Source organism: Prionailurus bengalensis, chromosome A1 (assembly GCF_016509475.1).
Source record: "Prionailurus bengalensis isolate Pbe53 chromosome A1, Fcat_Pben_1.1_paternal_pri, whole genome shotgun sequence".
Taxonomy (NCBI): Eukaryota; Metazoa; Chordata; class Mammalia; order Carnivora; family Felidae; genus Prionailurus; species Prionailurus bengalensis.
This window is the reverse complement of record NC_057343.1, coordinates 100,730,003-100,749,577: the sequence shown is the minus strand read 5'-3', so window position 1 is coordinate 100,749,577 and position 19,575 is coordinate 100,730,003. Positions and strand designations below refer to the sequence as shown.

The window sequence follows — 19,575 nt, the reverse complement described above, 5'->3', positions numbered from 1 at the left end:
TTCCTAAGTCCTATAAGTAATTAAATTAATGGATCCCTTTCTGGACTTCTACAACTCTGTGGTTACAATACTGGAAGAGTATGTATCCTAAACAGACACTTATGCTTATTGCTTGTTTCCCACAGAACAGTAGGTCCCCTGACAGAAGAAATCCATTCATCTACATACACAGTAGGAGGTTCCCAATCAAAATTTATTTAACTAACCTGAGCACGTAATACAGAATTTATTGTAAAATTTACAAATTTTATGGATCTTAAGGTAAATGATCATTAATAAACTGGGATGCTATCTTACATTGTGATAAACAGAAGAATAATTTTTATTGGTTAACTAAACCCAAACCTACAAGTTCTATTTTAATACAGAGTTGTAACAGATATCAATAATTAGAAAAGTGAATATTTCCGGGGCGCCTGGGTGGCGCAGTCGGTTAAGCGTCCGACTTCAGCCAGGTCACGATCTCGCGGTCCATGAGTTCGAGCCCCGCGTCAGGCTCTGGGCTGATGGCTCAGAGCCTGGAGCCTGTTTCTGATTCTGTGTCTCCCTCTCTCTCTGCCCCTCCCCCGTTCATGCTCTGTCTCTCTCTGTCCCAAAAATAAAATAAAAAACGTTGAAAAAAAAAATTAAAAAAAAAAAAAAAAAGAAAAGTGAATATTTCCCTCTCCTCCTTCTCACTGGTATATAAAATGGAACACCCTATAAAGGGTTTGGGCAGTGTTTATAAAAAAGGGGGGTAAGTAAACTATATATTTTTATTGTAATTTCTAAAGAAGCATTTTCAATTGAAACAATCACTCCCCTTAGAATTACTGTTATTTCTTAGAAGACTACACAGTTTACATAATTTAGTGGCAAGTAGAGAACACAAAATAAAATTCTTCATATTCAAGAAAAAAAGCTAAAATAATATTTTCTCTTGTGATCATTAAATAGTAATTCTTTGAGGAGCCGAGACCCTAATACCAGTTATTCTAACACGTAGGAAAGAACAAAAAGAATACAAGGTTTGCACTGCGATAGAAATCTAGCAAAGTTGGAGATGTGTTCAAGTTTAGGAGTGTAAACATTTGAATGTGATTTGTCTCCATTTAACCAAACTTCAGGTGACGTTCAGTTAAATAAAAAAGAAAATCCTATTTTGCAAGACCCGTTATTTACTCTTCTTATTGTTGCTTTTCTCTAGGGCCTGTTCTCTTCCATTGTGTGTTTCCAACAAAGTATGTTGTAATATTTGCCTCTTTTCTCAAACACCACATTATTTCGTACTGGAATTATGATAGTACTATTGGTTGTCCAAATTTTTAAAATTAATAGTTGAAAAGGGCTTTGGGTACTTTCACAGTTAGTAAGAATGTTCTGCCAAGGTTGTAAGTTCAAATTTCCAGAATTACAAAACTTAAAAAATTAAATCAAAACAATACAAAAGTAAGAAATATTTTTTAAAAGGTCATGGGATACTCCTTTTTTACTTCCTACCCCTAAATCCTGTTTATCCACTCAGGAGCCTTTGAACTAGGCTGATCTCGAATGAAGCAATTCCAAAATCAGTTTTTTTTAAATTAGGTGTGTAGAGTGACTCAGTAAATGATAACCACATATTCATCACTTTTGCCAACAAGAACCTCTAACTTATCCTCCGTTTTCAAGCAGAAGTAAGCAGGTTCAAAGTGAGGATGGGCACCACTTTTATTTCCCACAAATACTCTTACTTAAAAGATAAAAATAAAATCTGTTAAGGCCACCAGAGACTTGATACACTATCTTCCTATCAACACAGCTTAATAATGCAATACTGTTAAGGGTTTCAGGAATATGACTTACTCAGAAAGCTGGCTTAAAGCTGCAGAAACCACATGCCAGGAAGCAAACTGAAATTCCAATGTCATGATCTGTTTCTAAACGCTGTTCCATGAGTGTGAGGGAAGCGGTATATACTGATCTTTTAAAATACCGCTATGACTTCCTGTTTATCATTTCAAATACCACAAGTTGGGTATACAAGGCATCCTACACTGCCTTGGAAGTAATATAAATTTTGGCTTAAAAAAAATTAAATTAGATGGAAAATGGTCCAAGGGCAATGGCTAAGGTGACTGTAAAATGAAGAGCCTATTCATCTTCTGTTGCTGATATTTAACATTAAAAACGACTCTACGATTTTAGACTGTTCTCAATAATGGGTGAGTGTTCTACTTGTCTACAAAGACAGAGAGCAACCCTGACATTCTAAATAATGCCAATAAAAGTAAAAAAAAAAAAAAAATGCTTAAAATTCACTCAGTCAGCTAGCTAGGCAACATCCACTATGTACCTCACACATTAGTAGGTGTGGGAACAGAGAGAACTGAATAAAATCACCAATTTTCTTCTTTTTTTCCTTAAGGACTGATAGTTATTTTTTTAAATGTTTATTTATTTTTGAGAGAGAGAATGTGTGAATGCACAAGTGGGGGAGGAGCAGAGAGAGGGAGAGAGAGAATACCAAGCAGGCTCCATGCTGTCAGTGCAGAGCCTGACGTGGGGCTCCAACTCACCAACTGTGAGATCATGAACTGAGCAGAAATCAAGAGTCAGATGCTTAGGGGCGCCTGGGTGGCGCAGTCGGTTAAGCGTCCGACTTCAGCCAGGTCACGATCTCGCGGTCCGTGAGTTCGAGCCCCGCGTCGGGCTCTGGGCTGATGGCTCAGAGCCTGGAGCCTGTTTCCGATTCTGTGTCTCCCTCTCTCTCTGCCCCTCGCCCGTTCATGCTCTGTCTCTCTCTGTCCCAAAAATAAAAATAAAAACGTTGAAAAAAAAATGCATATATATTAAAAAAAAAAAAAAAAGAGTCAGATGCTTAACTGAGTGAGCCAGCTAGGTGCCTTAAACCATTAATTTTCTTAAGGTCTAAGTAGTAGGAATGGCATGAAAGGAGAATGTACTGCTATGCAACAGAAGAAATACATACAAGGTAAGGGGGCTGTATGGAGGAGGTGGTGAATAATTCTGGGGTCAGAGTGGTGGTATGAGAGACTGTCTCCAAAAGCAAGGAACCTAAGAACTAGGTGTTAAAGAAGAGAATTAAGTCTATTCAGGACAGAGAATATATAAAAAACCTGATCAACAGCAAGGAGGCATGAAATAGACTGATACGTCTGGGATTTGGCAGAGCTGGCACAAGAAGTATGGGGTACATGGAAGTGAGAGGAAGAGGAGAAGTAGAGCCAGAGTTCAGATCACACAGGGCCTTGTGTGCCACACCGGAGACTCCTGATCACATCGGCATTTTAGAGAGGTCACTGATCACAGTGAAAAATGTGATTTGAAGGAGGTGAGACCAGATGCAGGAAGTCAAGGTGAGAAAGAATAAGCGCCCAAGCTAAAAGTGGTTACATACTTAAAAGAGACAACAGATTTGACAAAGGACAAGATTTGGGAGCAGCAGGTAACTAAGGGAGAAGGGAATGCAAAAGGATTCCTAGATTTCTGGCTTAGGAAACTAGATGAACAGTGTCAAAACCAAAATCAGGAACAGAAGAGAATACCTGAATAAGAGAGTCATGGTGAGTCATAAAACGTTAGGGTCAATATTCATATACTGACATCGTTTAGACTATCTGGTCATCCACCATCTCTTCTCTATGGTACAAGTGAAAGTTGTCTGGAGAGTCAGAGAGAAGGGGAGGGAGAACAACGGGACAAGTGGGTGAAGGGATGGAAAATGAGGAAAAGCAGAGACGAGCAAAAAATGGAGGCAAAAGGGGCAAGAAGGAAATGTGTAAGAACTAGCTGAGTTTCTTTTCTTTTTTTTTTTTTTTTAATGTTTATTCATTATTGAGAGACAGAGCATGACAATGGGAGGGGCAGAGAGAGGGGTGACACAGAATCTAAAGCTGGCTCCAGGCTCTGAGCAGTGAGCACAAAGCCTGATGCAGGGTTCCAATTCGCAAACCACAAGATCATGACCTGAGCTGAAGTCGGATGCTTAACTGACTGAGCCACCCAGGCACTCCACCAGCTGAGTTTCTAAGAGCTCTGTACATTCTGACTATAGTCCCCAGCAAGAAACTGCATTCTTGCCCTTAGGCTTCTTAAGAAACTCCACAATCCTAACAAAAGGCCTTTGTAGCTTAGCTCTGTGAGTCATATACAATGTTGAATTTCAAGTGCATGCACAAATACCTAAGTGGAGCTAATATAAGCGTGCATATCTTATATGAAAGATTTGCCCCAAAGAGAGATTATAGTGTCCAGAATAGTGATCATAGTTCAACTTGCAAGCAGCTGGGTTACAGGGTGCCGTGTGAGAAGCTAAAGAAAGAACTGAAGGGGAGGGGCATCTGGGTGGCTCAGTTGGTTAAGCATCTGACTTCTGCTCAGGACATGGTCTTATGGCTCATGGGTTCCCGCCCCTTGTCAGGCTCTGTGCTAACAGCTCAGAGCCTGGAGCCTGCTTCAGATTCTGTGTCTGCCTCTCTCTTTGCCGTTCCCCTGCTTGTGCGCGTGCGCGCTCTCTCTCTTTCTTTTCTTTCTCTCTCTCTCTCTCTCTCTCTCTCGTAAAAATAAACATTTTAAAAAATTAGGAAAAAAAAAGAAAGAACTGAAGGGGAGCGCCAATATACAGATAAGAGTTAATGCTACTCAAAGAAAGGGAGGAACAGGGAGGAGCTAAACTCAGTGGCTACCAGGGGAATGTGAACTGAGGAGGTCAAGGTCACAGTGGCTATACTAGTAGGAACAAAGATGTTATTCTAATAAGGGGAAAAGAAGATACTGAGAGGCAGTTAAAGGAGGATGATGGGTGTTCAGGCACAGACTAAACAAGTTTATTAGCTGAGGAACAAACAGAAAGAGGGAGAGTTTGAAGCTATTGGTGAAAAAAGGCATAAGTAATAAAAGAGATAAAAGGGACATGGCAAATTAAGAGGGATGGGTCCTGAATAGAAAGTGGAAAAAAAACAAAAAACAAAAAACAAAAACAACTTTCCCCTCAAGACCAATGAGAACAAACTATCAGTCTGCGGTTAGTTTCTGAAGAAACAAAGCCCTATAATAAATTTTAGAATCACCACATGTCACTTTTTAAATACCAAAGTACAAGGAAGATTGTATCTAAAACAATTATTACCATCACAAAAAATTAGATGTTAAAAGGGTAAATGTCTAGAAAGGCCTTACTCTACCAAAAATATAAAATAAGGAATTGCTGATTTAGTAAAATAGGTATCTAAGGGGTGTAAGTAGTACCATGACAACATGTCAAAACATGTCAACAGCTGCTCTGTAATTAAAAGAGAAATTCCAATTATTACACTACTTCAAAATCTAAATACTATCTTAGTGTGAAGCTATAAAGGCACTCTTGCTCATGCCTGAAAGAGACAGGAAAGTAAAAGTTGCAAGTAAGCAAATTCATATAAAAGAAAAGAATGTGGGAGCAAGAAATGACTTTTTGAAAGCTTAATCCATTTGATCTTCTTCATTTGATGGTTGCAAAACGGAAGCCTAGAGAGAGGTTCAAGTTCATCACATGAATTATAGTTGAACTTTACAACTTAGATCTCCATTTTTTAGTTATCAATTTATCCTTACTTTCTTTTCTTTTGGCCTAAGGACAGGGGTGGAAAAACTCTTACTACGTTCTAATGAAAAAGTAGACAGAAGCATCGAAAGAAAAAACCTACTCAGCTCAGCAGGATAAGACTGCTTGTTCATGACTGATGTCCTCTCCAGCAACAGGTGCTTTTCAGATTTACCTTAGTGCAAGAGCCACTGAATCTGACTTCGTTCAGTCTCCCTATTCACCTATTTTATGAGCTATCTATTCAATAAAGTGTCCACCAGAACAGATACTACCAGGAGCTACAGTAAAAAAGAAAAGCAAACAAGGGAAAAAGAAGCAAAAATATGATGGGACAAGTAGGAATAAAGGAGAAAAATTAAACAGTCCTGCAGGTGGAACTGTTCTCATCGGTGCCTGGATGGTGAAACTGTTTTGGAGAAGAGTGTTACTTCTCTCCCTTTTATGAACAAATACCATGCTGAGTTTTTATTGGGGATCTTTAAAGTTAACCTAAAGGTTTCAAGAAATCATTTATTACTTGATTTCCTTAATGCACTACAGAAAAATAACCTAATAAAAAGTACAGATTTATGAAAGTTACTTTCAAGTCACAGTATGGATTGTTGTAGACCCAGGAGCCATAAAAGATCATAAGGCACACATGTTCAAAGAATCTGGGAAGTAAATGAGAAAGAGAAACACTATACCTCTTCCATGCTTGGACCAATGTCTGCAGCTTCTAGGTTTCAGAACTGAAGAAAAACAGGGCTTTGAAACAAATTCAGCCTTCAGAGTTGTCAGACATCTTTTTATAGGTACAAAACAGGATGGGGACAGGGAGGAGGAAAGGCATACTCAGGATCGCAGGAGTAAGAACAAAACCCATTTTGTTGTGATCAGCATGGTTCTGCAAAGTAGGCTAGGCCGCAGAAGAACTATAACTTAAAAAACTCCTCAATAATCATCATCAAATAATGGAGTCTGCACACTGAAAATGATGCTGCTAACTTTGAAAACACAACCACTACCACTGCTAACAAAGACACCTAGATGATCACTCCCTTCTTGAACGAGCCTTTTGGTTTCCCAGATACCAAACTCTCTTGGTTCTTTCTCCTCCCATGGCTATCCTTTCTCAGTCTCTTTGACTTATTCTTCCTCATCTCTCTAAGATGTAAATCTACATTGTCTTGGAGTGCTCAGGTCTCTTTCCTTAGCTAGTTACAGTGACTTCCAGCTTTGGATACCTTCATTTCTGGGTAGGAGACTAAGATACTAACAGATCATACAGTTAACTCCCTTGTCCCTCACTTCCCCCAGCAACAGCCATAAAACTTGGACATGCTAGAAAAAACCCTGCCTAAAGGTAATAGGGAGTAAATGAAAGCAAAAATACGGATAGGGAGTGGAAGCTGACTAAGCTAACGTAAAGATGGGAAGCTTTACAAATAAATACATTCTCTTCAAAGTATACTCTTCAGAGTACGGCCCAAGGCTAACTGTAGTCTGCATGGTTAGGGTTCAAGAGCAGTGGCAGAGGAACATGTGGAAGAGGCAGTTTCAAGAAGGTCACTGAAGCAGAAAAGACCTGAACTGAGGCTGGAGCTGCTATCTAAGAAACAAAGTTTGTGGATAAAGCCTAACCAAAAAAATTAACTGCTAATACAACCACTCTTTGCAGAAAACCAATCAAACCCAGAATCTCTACTATCTGACCTCTATTATGTCCAGGGTAAAATCCTCATATGAAGAACCAAAAAACAGAAACACCTGCATTCTCCAGAGGCAAAAATGGCTATTATCAATAACCTTAATGATACATACCTGCATATATTTGTAAAAATTCTCCTCAGTGAATTACAATTTTATCAGAGAAAAAAATCTCAGCAGAGAAACAGAAACAATAAAAAACCGTTGACTGATTCAGCCACAGAACATCTATCACTGGGTGAAAGATTACAAGATATTCATATTGTCTCAAACTTGTAACTTCACAAATTTACTTAATAATTGCAAACAGAAAAAGGTGCCTTTAAAATGGAGAAATTGAGACAACATCCAAACCAAATGATTAGAACTCAACACCAATAAACATGGATATGACACAATGTAGCATTATTCTTATTATACTGCACGATCACAATTTTTCTATAGGTTTGAAACATTCTCCAAACAGGTGGAGGGAAGCACAAACAAAGCAAGCCAAAAGACTATTACAAATCTGGGAAGAATTAAAGCAGTTGTCCTGGGATCCATTCACTTTATCAGAAAGAAACTCTAAGAAAAGTAGGTGAAGGAGTTTGATGTACTTGCTAATAATATACTGTCAACTGGTCCTCCTGGTAAACAGATTAGTGATTTTTGTTAAGAGGAAAATCTTTACATGAGGAATGCTCTTAGTAGGATGTCCTTTGTTAAGGATGTTTACAGTAAACAAACTCAAAAATCTACAGACTTATGAGGCATGGCCCACTGGAGAAAATCACTTAAACTATACAACCCTGGGGAATAGAAGGGACAAGTTTCAAAATCTATATGCTCTCTGCTATGAGGTAATAACTACACCTCTTCATTTAAAGACCTCATCTATTCTGGGCCAGAAAGTGCCTGCCTGACGTAGAAAGGACGGACATGGGGAATCGCACAGAGTTCCAGATATCTCTCCTTGTTCCAGATATGTGCCTTCTGACTACATATCCTTGCAACTATTAGTAAAGTTGGATGGTTGGTAAGATCTTTAATATGTGTCTGATTGATTCTTTGTACTGGCTTATAAGTAAAAGATGAAACCATCAAAAATAATTATGATCTAAGATGAATTTAAATAAAAACTAAAACGTTAGAATAAGTGAACTGTTCTACTGATTTGATAAAAACAGTTAACACAGTATACTTACAGGAAACATAAGGCATCTTTTATCCTATGGCAAAATTTCTTTTTAAGCGTTCACAGAAGAAAACTTTAAAACCTAAGTATATGAGATTTCTCCACCAATTTTTAAAAAGCAAATATAACCAGAAATATCACAAAATTTTAACACATGAAAATATATGATGATAAGCCTGCAATTGAGTGGGTGTATGTAGCCCAGAACTCTTCTCAACATGTCTTTTGAAATACGAATATGCCTAATTTACAGAGTTGCGGTGAAATTCAAATGATATGACATAAATATTATCATAATCTACACCATTTTTCCTATCGGTGGTCCACAATGACAACCACTTAGAAACAGGCTATGAAGGAGCATGAGACAAGGCGATCCTAACAGCTGATGCCAGCTCAAAGGCTGCTTTGAGTAAGAGCCCTGAACATTAAAAAATAGGGGATGAAACAAAATTAGGAAGTTTTAAAACAGAGAAGTAAGGGCAACAGGCCGGATAAGGTCTCCTAGAACGTGCAAGTTCTCAGTGTCCAGGAATACTTGGCACAGGGAAGAGTAACAGCCTCAGCGAGGAACAAGTAAGAAAAGACACGCAGACACAGGTAACTGAACATATTTAGCTGGGAGGAATCAAGGAAAGGGAAAACATGTTGCACGTCTTTGGGCCTTAATCCTCTAGAGGACAGCTACCATGTTTACTATATTATCTCATCTGGGAGAGCAGAATCTAGATGTATTTCAGGAAATTCTTACCTTACTGAGGCAGCACCATCAAGTAGCTACCTCCATTCACTTCAAAATAGTTATGAAGCCCATCCCCTAATAGCTGTGTGACCTTGGTCAACCTGCTTAATTTCTCTAAGCCTCAGTTTTGTATTGTAAGACTGAGACAATATTGTATTTGTATTGTATTGTATTGTAAGACTGAGACAATAATCATGTCAACTTCATTAAATCATGAATATAAAATACACAATACGTACCTGGCACATACTAAATGCTCAGTAAAAGCCAGTCATTACCTTTATTACTTAAGAAGGAATTCCTTGAGCATTTTGGTTGGCTGCAGGTTAGGTCTTAATTTTACTATCTCCATCTCTGGCTAGCTAACAAGAATCTGTAAAAGTTAATAAGCTACTTTAACTTCCAAAGAAAAAGGAACTGTTTCAGAAGACAGTACTTACATCAAAGTTTTAAAAGTATGAATACTATTAGCAAAGACAGCAAAGACCTGGTATTCATACATTACAGTCTATAAAATTAGAACCTATGATTTTAAAGTAACATAAAGATCAGGCCTTTTTTTTTTTCCCTTGGCCAGAAAACGCAAACTCCCATTTCTAAAAATATCTCAGGTTTTCTTCTTGAGGAAGTCAGCTTGCAACAAAATACCCTATTATCATAGAAGGCAAGTATAGGACGATATGTCATGAACAAGTCTATAAAAATGTAGTGGTATAGGAGCTAAAGAAAAAATTCATCTGGGAAAACAATTATGTAGAGGTTTTTCTCCAAATTTAATTGAGACTGTAAGTTTTCTGTTTTGTAACTATTTCTTTGATACTCCCATGTAGATGATGAACATTTCCTTAAGAAATCACAGATGACCTTTCAATTTTCAAAGTCCTCTACGATTTGCTTCTTTTAGAAAAGTACACTGATTGTGTAAAAGAATCCGGAGCGAGAAATAACATTTCAAATGTAAGGAAAGCATACGGTCTTTCTAGTACACTTTTTAGTCTGTTTTTTAAATTTAAATGTAATCCAGTTTTTAAGCAGCATTATCAAAGAAGTTGATGTCAGAGTAACCAATCTAGACCACTAGAACCAAGAATTCAAAGAATATATACACTATTAATTTTACAAATACAAAGAACATACAGGTGATAACTTTTAGCTTTCTATGAGCCAACAATTCCACAGCGGTCTTATATAATCTAGGAAAACAAACAAACAAACACACAAGGTCATGACACAGCAATTTTGTAAACCTATAAACTTGAATTATCACTGGGCCTGATTTCCTATTGCTGATGAGGTTTAAGAATAACAGAAAACAACTTTCACATGCAGACCAAATAGGCCTTTTCTTTTTAATTAACTAAACTACATTTATCATTGAGACCTACAGAAGGGAAAATTAATGAATATATTTTAATCTCAAACTTCATACACCACATATAGGCTTACTGTATACAAAACATCCTTTCCAGGGTAAAATAAAATCAGCAGTTATACAGTAGTTCAAAGCATCTCAATAATCTAGGACTGCAAAAATGACTATTTGGAAGAAATTACAGGGAAAAATTTAGGTAAGGAATGTAATTTAGTAAGGACCTTGGTTAAGAGAAAGTGAAAGAGAAAAAGGGATAAATCATAATTTCCTATCTCAGTGTTACACTCAAAACAAAAATCTCCAAAGATTTTATTTCTCATAGGAATTTCACAGAAAAAAAAAAAAAAAAGGTCTATGGAAAGGCCTACGTGATGTGTAATCCATAGTCAGACAAACAATAATTAGGAGTCACATACAGAATATTTTGACTGAATGTCTTGATAAAACGGGGATTAAAACTACGAGAAAGGAAAGATGTATCAAATGAATTCCATGATTTTTGTAAACCTGTGAACATAAATCAAATACCCCATAAAAAACATAATTCACACTAAAGGAGAATCATGTCCTACCTTTATTTCTAGTCAGATTAACTGTGATAACTTTGTTATAAAACACTTTACAATCCCTTCAAAAGGAAAAAATGGTGAGAAGCTTTGATGACCTAACTCAATTAGAATACTGTTAGAGAAAATCTCTTGCTCTTTTATCTATCTCAAAACTTGGAAGATATACCAAAACGTAATAGTCAAACATACATGCAAAATGACCCTGCAATTAAGATAATTGCTGGTACCAAATGTTGTTTTTAAGTTCTGCAATAAAACAGTCTCCCAGACATTTAATAGTATGTCATTTGGTAAATGAAAGTTTCCACAAAGTAAGAGCAGTGAGAAGACCTAAGAATTATGCTAGTGAAGAGTCTGGCTGAAAGAAACAAAAATACGGATCATTTTGGTCCAACACTAATTTTATTTCAAGTTACTACAGAGCTGAATAAAATGCTGACACCACCACACAAAAATTTATTGAATTGGCAATAGGCAAAGCATGATGTCAGCCACCAACATCACCATCCGCATTACCGAACAGCATAAACGCTTTAATTCTAGAACTTAACGTGGACTTGATGTGTGTAGTTTGGGTAAAAATAAAAATCTTAGGCATGAGGCATTATTAAACATAGATGAGTTTAGTTTGGCAGAATTTCGATGCAAATTATTCTAATGCTTTAACAACTTCAGTAAAAAACATGGAAAAATGTAAGCTTAAACATACAATTTTCTAAATGTGCTACATTCTTCAGCAAACAGACCCATAAAAATAAGTCTCAAACAGCAATAATATTCAAATAACAACACACACACACACACAAACACACAGCAGGCTGAGAGGAGACATGGAAACACACATGTATATTCACACTCACACAAGGCCTGACCTTCATTGCATGAATTTCTTCAAGCAATCGTTGTGCCCGTCTCTGGTTTTTTAACAGTGCATCTTCAGTACCCCTGTAAAAATTACATGAAAATGTACAGCCAGGAAAAGCATTTATTTTAGACTCACATCATAATAAGTCTTCATTTTTTCTAGAAGAGCACAAAAAGTCTTTAAATAACAACCACTATTATCCTGCATTGTCCTGCACATCCACTGCCTAACACATACCCCGATTCCATCAACAAACCCAAGTTTTTGGCAAATTATAAGCATTATCTGGCATTATATTAATGACTATTACTACTGAGAGACAGTATGCCTTTTAACTCCTTAAAGGAAAGGCGAAATAATATTTTTTAATCAAATGATTAACAGCACACTGCATTTAACGTAACATAGGCTAATGAGCTAACATTAAAGTTTGGATACAATTTTATTCAACAAAATTTTATTCTCTGCAATTAAAGGAATACAGAAAGAGAAATACCTGATTATATCAGAGAAAAAGGTTATTTATAATAGAAAGAACAAGAAATTAAGCAGGAGCAAAATATCTGAAGACTATTCATGCTTAATGAGTAAAAACTGCAAGTAACACATTTACTTTAACATTAGTGACAATGAGGTTTCAAAATATTAAAAAATTGATGGAAAACAATGCTTTGATAAAGACTTCCACAAGGTTCTAAAGATTTCAACTTACGTAGCAATTCAATGGATAAAGTGCTATAAAATTTTTATTACTGATTCAAGGTATTACCAGATTTATTAAACGACATCAAACATCTTAAAATAACTTCTAATAACATAAAACACGTAAGTAACTCTGAAGGACTTTCACTCTGCAAAGGCTTCCAAAACGAGAGCTCTGCAAGAACAGCAGAATTCATTATGTATCTTAAACAAATGTGGCCCAGACCACGTGAGGATGTGCTGACATAGCACACTGACATAGCACTCAGACCCCCTCTCCGTATAAAAAAAAGTGCTGCATGAGTAAGATACTTAATTATTCCTCCAGGTCCCACCCTCAGATTTTGTCAATACTGAATAAAAACAACTTCTGACATTTCATTAGTCATAGGACCATGACTTCAAATGACTAACTTTTTTGACTTGAGTCTGCCAACGCTTCTGACAAGTTTTCGGATAACCAGCACTCGGATTCTCTTCACGTCTTTTCTCATCTTCACAACCTTTGAGGAATGAAACCAAAATTAGAAAGGTATTCTCTTCATTCAAGGAGAAACACACTTTATTTTGAATCTTAATATTAGAGATTAAGTCTAGTCACTCTAACTGAATTTTTAAGCATAGTTACAGTTAGATGAAATCCAACTTGTTCCATCAACACTGAAGCAATAAATCAACATTCTAAAAATGTGTCTGAGGACTTAAGAGAAATGAGTTACAATTTTTTAAAAAGTCACAGCATTCTCAGTGATTAGTATTTTAATACTGCACTTGTGTTTTGAGCTCCCTGAGATGGGAGAGCATCATATTCATCTTGGTACCCTTGGGTTTAAAACAGAGCTTCACCTATAATGGTAGGAATTTAATTTACTGAGTGTTCATATTACCAAAAACAAACGTGTGAAAGTGGTAACATTTTCCTTATTTATGCAGCATCCCTTGCATTTGTTTCCAGTAACAAATTTCAAGCATAACTTTAAAAGAGATGTGAAAAACACAAGGGGCATGCGCACATGCACGCACACTGACAGATGCTTTAAATCATCCTATTAGAGAGGAGTGTTGAACTCTAAGAATGAAACAACAGAAAGATCAGCCAAGAAATGGAAATATTCTAATAATGAAGAACTACATGTTATAACAGTACTTAGTACAACACGATGCTATCATTCTGAGTTTGTATTTCGTCTATCATTATTAGGAGTCATATATCATTCCTTATAATGCCCTTCTTCCCTTCTCCACTTTAAGAACTAAATAAAATTCAGTTCAGATAAAATCTTTCCTGAGAAAATTTCCAATGACTTCTTCAGATAGAGATAACCCGTCTGACGTTTGCATCCCTAGTAAACTTTGTAGGCAGCATCTATTTCAGTGAACTGTCTCTATTTATTCACATGGCCATCTTTTTTTTTTTTTAATTTTAACGTTTATTTATTTTTGAAAGAGAGAGAGAAACAGAGCACAAGTGGGGAAGGGGCAGAGAGAGAATGAGACACAGAATCCAAAGCAGGCTCCAGGCTCTGAGCTGTCAGCACAGAGGACGCGGGGCTCAAACTCATGAATGGTGAGATCATGACCTGGGCCGAAGTCGGATGCTTAACCGACTGAGCCACCCTGGCGCCCCAAGTGGCCATCATTTTCAATGCTCTGGGCACTCCCAAGAGGACAGGGGCCTTGTGGGACTTACATGATGCTTTCTGGGCCTTGAAAGAATGCCTGGCACATACAATCCCTCAAATTCTCCTTACTGAAATAACAATATCAACATGATCCTGTCTCTTCAAGGCTCTTGCATTTGGCTATTCTCTTACCCTCAATACAACTCACCTGCTTATTCCTTGAAAATACTGGCAACCGACTTACAATTTATTTCCGCCCTAACATTTTCCACCATTCCAGGTGACGGAGATGTCCATGTTACAACCTAGCCATTATTATATCCTCACTTCTTCATTTCCTCTTTATGACCTAAACTATTCTATCTCAGCACCCATTAATTCAAATATTCCACACTAAGACCACAATGTCTATTAACTTCCTTTTTCAAGTCTAACCACTACAACCATTTTTGACTTCATTGTAACCACCAGTTCACTGACCCCTATACTTTCTCTCATATGATTAGTCTTCTTCTTTTAAACTTTCCTTTTATTCAAGTCATATGCATCATCAACACTTGTGAATACCTGAAACTCCCCTATCCCTCCTTTTAGCAATCCCTCTAGTTAATCCTGGATGAAAACAATATCCTGAGTTCTTTATCACAGCACCCCAATAGCTCGGAAATACATTCTATCTACTTTAAATTCATCACAACTAAACTGAAATGGGCTCAATACTCTTAACTCGTATCCTACGTTTTTGACTAATTCCTTCCACAATGACTATTTTAAACCTTTGCTCTCTAAAAGAAGAGACCTTCCTCTTCCTCTCTCTTTTCCAATTTCCTAGAGAAGACGAACATCAGATGGGATCCATCATCTTTCTACCACCTACCACCATGAATGTAAATTATCCTCTATTCATAAAGTTACAATGTAAGAAATTCCCCTACACAGCATCTGATGGTAATGTTCTAGTTGTGTTTTGGATCTCATCTTTTCTGCCTTCTTAGAACCTTTACTATAGACTGTCCCTTTACTCTAACTCTGTCAATCTCTTACATGGATGTTTCCATTAATTGTTTTGTTTCTATTAATTTTTATTCAAGCTTGACTCATTTTCACTAGAGACAAGACAGACAAAACATCCTCACTATGAAGATCACTAGGAGTACCTTCTCTCTACAAATGCCTCAGAGCCAAGCTTTCAGACAGGTTCAAACTCCCTATCTCCACTTCTGAGTATCACATAATTTCAGTTGGATTTCCATCCCCATTACTCCACTAAGAGCTGTCACAAAAGACACCGATGATTTTTAAAAGTCCCTCAAATCCAACGGAAATGTTTCAGGCTTCATTTCACTTGAAGTCTCAGAAGCATTTGACACTGTTGACCACTTTCTCCTTCTTGGAACACTTTCCCCTTGCTTTCCATAACAGAATACTCTCCTGGGTTTCCTCAATCATCTCTAGCCACTCCACCTTGGTCTTCTTTGAAAGCTCATCCACTTTAAACCAGTCATAAAGTTCAAAGGACAATCCTAAACCAATTCTTCTTTTCACAATATACTTGTTAGCCCTAAGTGATCTTACCTACGTTATTGTAATTTGCTAACTAAACAACGGTAACTCAATAATTTCTGCCTTCAGCTCAGATTTCTTTTAGCTCCAGACCTAAGTGTTCAACTCTCTACTTGACAGTTCCTTTTAAGTATGCTTAAACTCATCTACAACTTACATTTAAACTCATGTTCTTCACCCCCAAATGGATTCTTTTTGTTGTTTCATATTTCATGGAAAAGAACAATCCTTTTGTTCAATTATAAACCCCGGGCTCATTATAAGTAGTTCTCTTTTCTAAATTCCTCACAATGAATCTGTTACCAAGTTGGGTTAATTTTATCTCCTAATTATATCTCAAACTGTACTGCTTCTTCCCCTATCTTGACCTTCTAGCTCTCCTGGCTGAGTTACTGCTAACTGGTTTCTCTACATCCATTCTTGCCTCTCTCCAATCAGTTATCCACAACTTAGAATACATTTTTTTAACACAGAGATCTGATGACAGACCTTTACTTTATTCTCTTCGGTGGTTTCCAATTTATCTTAGGATGGCACACGGGCTTTCTTTTATTCCTTGGTCCTCACCATGCTCCCACCTATTACCAAGCCTTTACACTTGCTGTTTCCTCTGGTAGGCATACTCTTTCTTATCCTTCTGATTTTGGCTCAACTGTCATTTCTCAGCAAAATCTTTTCTGGCTTTCTTAAGTGGGTCAAAATACGCCTATATAAACACTTAAAGAGTGCTACTAGAACTTATCATGACCATTATTTTAAGTTTAATATTTTACTTGTAATCCGAGTACAATCTAATGTGTCTTCTTCCCAGTAGGTTATAAATTCCATAAGGATCAAGTGTCTGGTTTTAGTCAACATTACGTCTTAACACCTAACATAGTGATGGTATAGTGTAAGTTTTCAATAAACATGTGTTAAATAAATGACCAGAAAGTCTACAATACTCACTTGTTCATTCACTGTTTCATATGTATAATATATTAACAAAGTGCAGAGTAATCAGGTTTTTTTCCCACTAGATATGCTAACCTCTTTGGAATTTATTTTGAAGTTAGATTGAGAAAAAAAAATTTACTTGTACAAATAAAAAGCCATTTAGACCAGGTTTAAGTGAGAAAAGCTTACATTTCATACACAGCAAAGTGGGAGTTTAGGATACATTTTTTTTGAAAGTCCTTTATAAATCGATAGTGAGTGACAAATTATGCATTAAAATATATTAACAACTGTTTCTAATTGCTGCACCCTGAAGTTGCATGAAGTGATTATATGCTCTTTTGCTATCTGCTGTGAGCCAAACGTAACTAAGAAACTACAGTGAGCAGAGTTGGTCCTCAGTTATGTTCCGATCATGGGAAAGCTAGATTCCAATTTTAAAACTCCAATTTAAGAAGTACTATGTTTGTCATTACTGCATTAGGGAATTCTAAATGAAAAGGGAATGCTTTACGTATGCAGCTTCATGTCAAAACCAAAAAATGCTTCTCTAACGTATTGACTTTTCCAGGATTTCTGTGCAAGCTATAAAAAAATGTCATTACTATATTAGAAAACTAAGTACATTCATTTTATGTAACAATGGAATTATAATTTTATTTTTCTCACAACTGCTTGCCTCAAGCACTTCACTTTCTTCAAGCACTTAACTTTATTTTTGCAAAAGTGACAAACAGGTACCATGAGCCTCTTTTTTACAAATGCAAAATTCATTTGCACCTAGGAATTATGAAGTTGGTTGACGAAAACCCACAAGTCAACAAATAGTCCTAAAACATTCAATACTGTCAGAAGGCCAATGCACTACTTAAGGGCAATGTTCTTGGGTTTCCCAACCCAAAGCAAACAGAACTATCACTGTTAGAAATGTGAAATAAGTATGATACTGTCTAGGAGGGAAGGGAGGGAAGGGAGGGAAGGAAGGAAAGAGAAGTAAAGACAGCAAGGAGAAAACAGAGGCATAATAATGGAAATGAAATGTGTTGACAAAGAAGAAATAAAAAGGAGAAAAAGTAAAAGGAAAGAGCTTGAAGAAAGAAACTGAAGGACAAATCTGTAGGTCATGACCAGCAAGACTGCCAAATCCAAGCTGAGGGCTTCCAAGCAGCAAAAGAATGTATTTAATTTGTAAGAGCAGAAGAAAAGGACACACACACACACACACACACACACACACACACACACACACATATATCTGATGCATATGCTCAAAGTGAGGTGTCAATGAGAACTTAGGCATATGGATGCTCTCAGTTTACCTGGTAAAATCTTAACACATTAACGTAACTTGGGTCAACTCTTGGGTAGACAGTACAAAAATAAGATCATAACTAAATTAAGTGGAAAGCTAATACACCTGCTTGAAGAAAGACATGTGGGCACATGGGGAAGAATCAACATAAACACAGGAAAGGGAGCCACAAAGAGCAAAAGCTAGCAGTGTCTAATTCAAGGAGATTCCAAAGAAGATTTCCCAGTTCAGAGACGAGTAATCCAATTTGTACTGGAGTAACTGAATTATGGGGACACATGTATCAGAGCCCAACAATGAACTGTGTGCAGCCAGTGGAGGTCAGCAGTGAAAGAGTCTTCTGCAATGTAAGCATTACTGTCCTACATTAGATACATTTAATAAACTAGCTTTCTCACTTATACAGACTCTTATAAGCTATGGTTAATGTGAATTTGCTTTTGAAAGAGTGAGCTATACTTTCGGGGTGACAAGGATACCAAGTTTCTGATATATAAAGCTGAGAGCAACTATGGTCCCAAGATAAAAGTAAATACTACTCTGAATTGACCCTTGTTAGCTACCTGAGAACCAGACTACTAGCCAGCATCTTTTGGTAATTCATTGACTTTGTCATGCATTTAAATTAACCTATAACAAAATCCCAGAGTGATTAGAAAACAATTGCTCCTTAGACCTTGTATTGCTCTAGGGGAGCTTGCAGTGCTAAGAAAAATCTGAGCATACCTGTGTTTCATTACCCATCTATCAGACCGCGACACACACACACAATCATGGCACATCATGTCCATGAGGCTGTTAGGAAATAGGCACTCTCACGTGCTATTGATAGAGGACTACAAACTGGTGTACTCCTTCTGGAGGGAACTCTGGCAACACCTGATAAAAATGCTATTTCTAGGAAATCTATCCAGAGGATACATCTCCAACAATAGGAAATGGCTATGCACAGGACCGTTCACAGCAGCCTTCCTATAAAATGCTACATTAGACATAAAATAATGCATATAAATAAAGCACAATGTGGTATTCTAAATCAATGCAGGACATATGCAAGTATAATTAGGAGTAAACTCTAAAAGTGATGAAAAGTAATTTTTAGAACAATACATGTGGTATGACACTGCATTAATACAGTAACACATGTAAAGTATAAAAATATACAACATAAACACTGTGGGTACACGTAACATAATACATGCTGGTAAATATGCTACTAAATTAAACATATAGATAATAAAATAACACTGAAAGAATAATAATTACTTCTGAAACAGAGAAGAAGGTGAGTGGAATTAAGCATTAGAATATGGCAAAACATTGACACTTGCTAAACACAAGAATGAGATTATAGGGACATTTGTTATGTCATTTTCCATATGACTGAACAATTTCATATTTGATACAATTAATTATGATATGATAACTTATTATTAGTTATTATGGTATTAATTATACAG

The 19,575-nt window shown here is 36.7% G+C and overlaps 1 protein-coding gene across 1 annotated transcript in view; it reads right to left on the bottom strand.

The window, feature by feature from the left end:
- SRFBP1 (serum response factor binding protein 1) overlaps positions 1-19,575 on the bottom strand; it is a 67,523-nt gene that overhangs the window by 43,911 nt on the left and 4,037 nt on the right. The window contains exons 2-3 of the mRNA XM_043586123.1: positions 13,097-13,185; positions 11,988-12,060 (exon numbers count right to left, since the gene is read on the bottom strand). Coding sequence (XP_043442058.1) covers positions 11,988-12,060; positions 13,097-13,185 — 162 coding nt within the window. The remainder of the gene's footprint in view (positions 1-11,987; positions 12,061-13,096; positions 13,186-19,575) is intronic.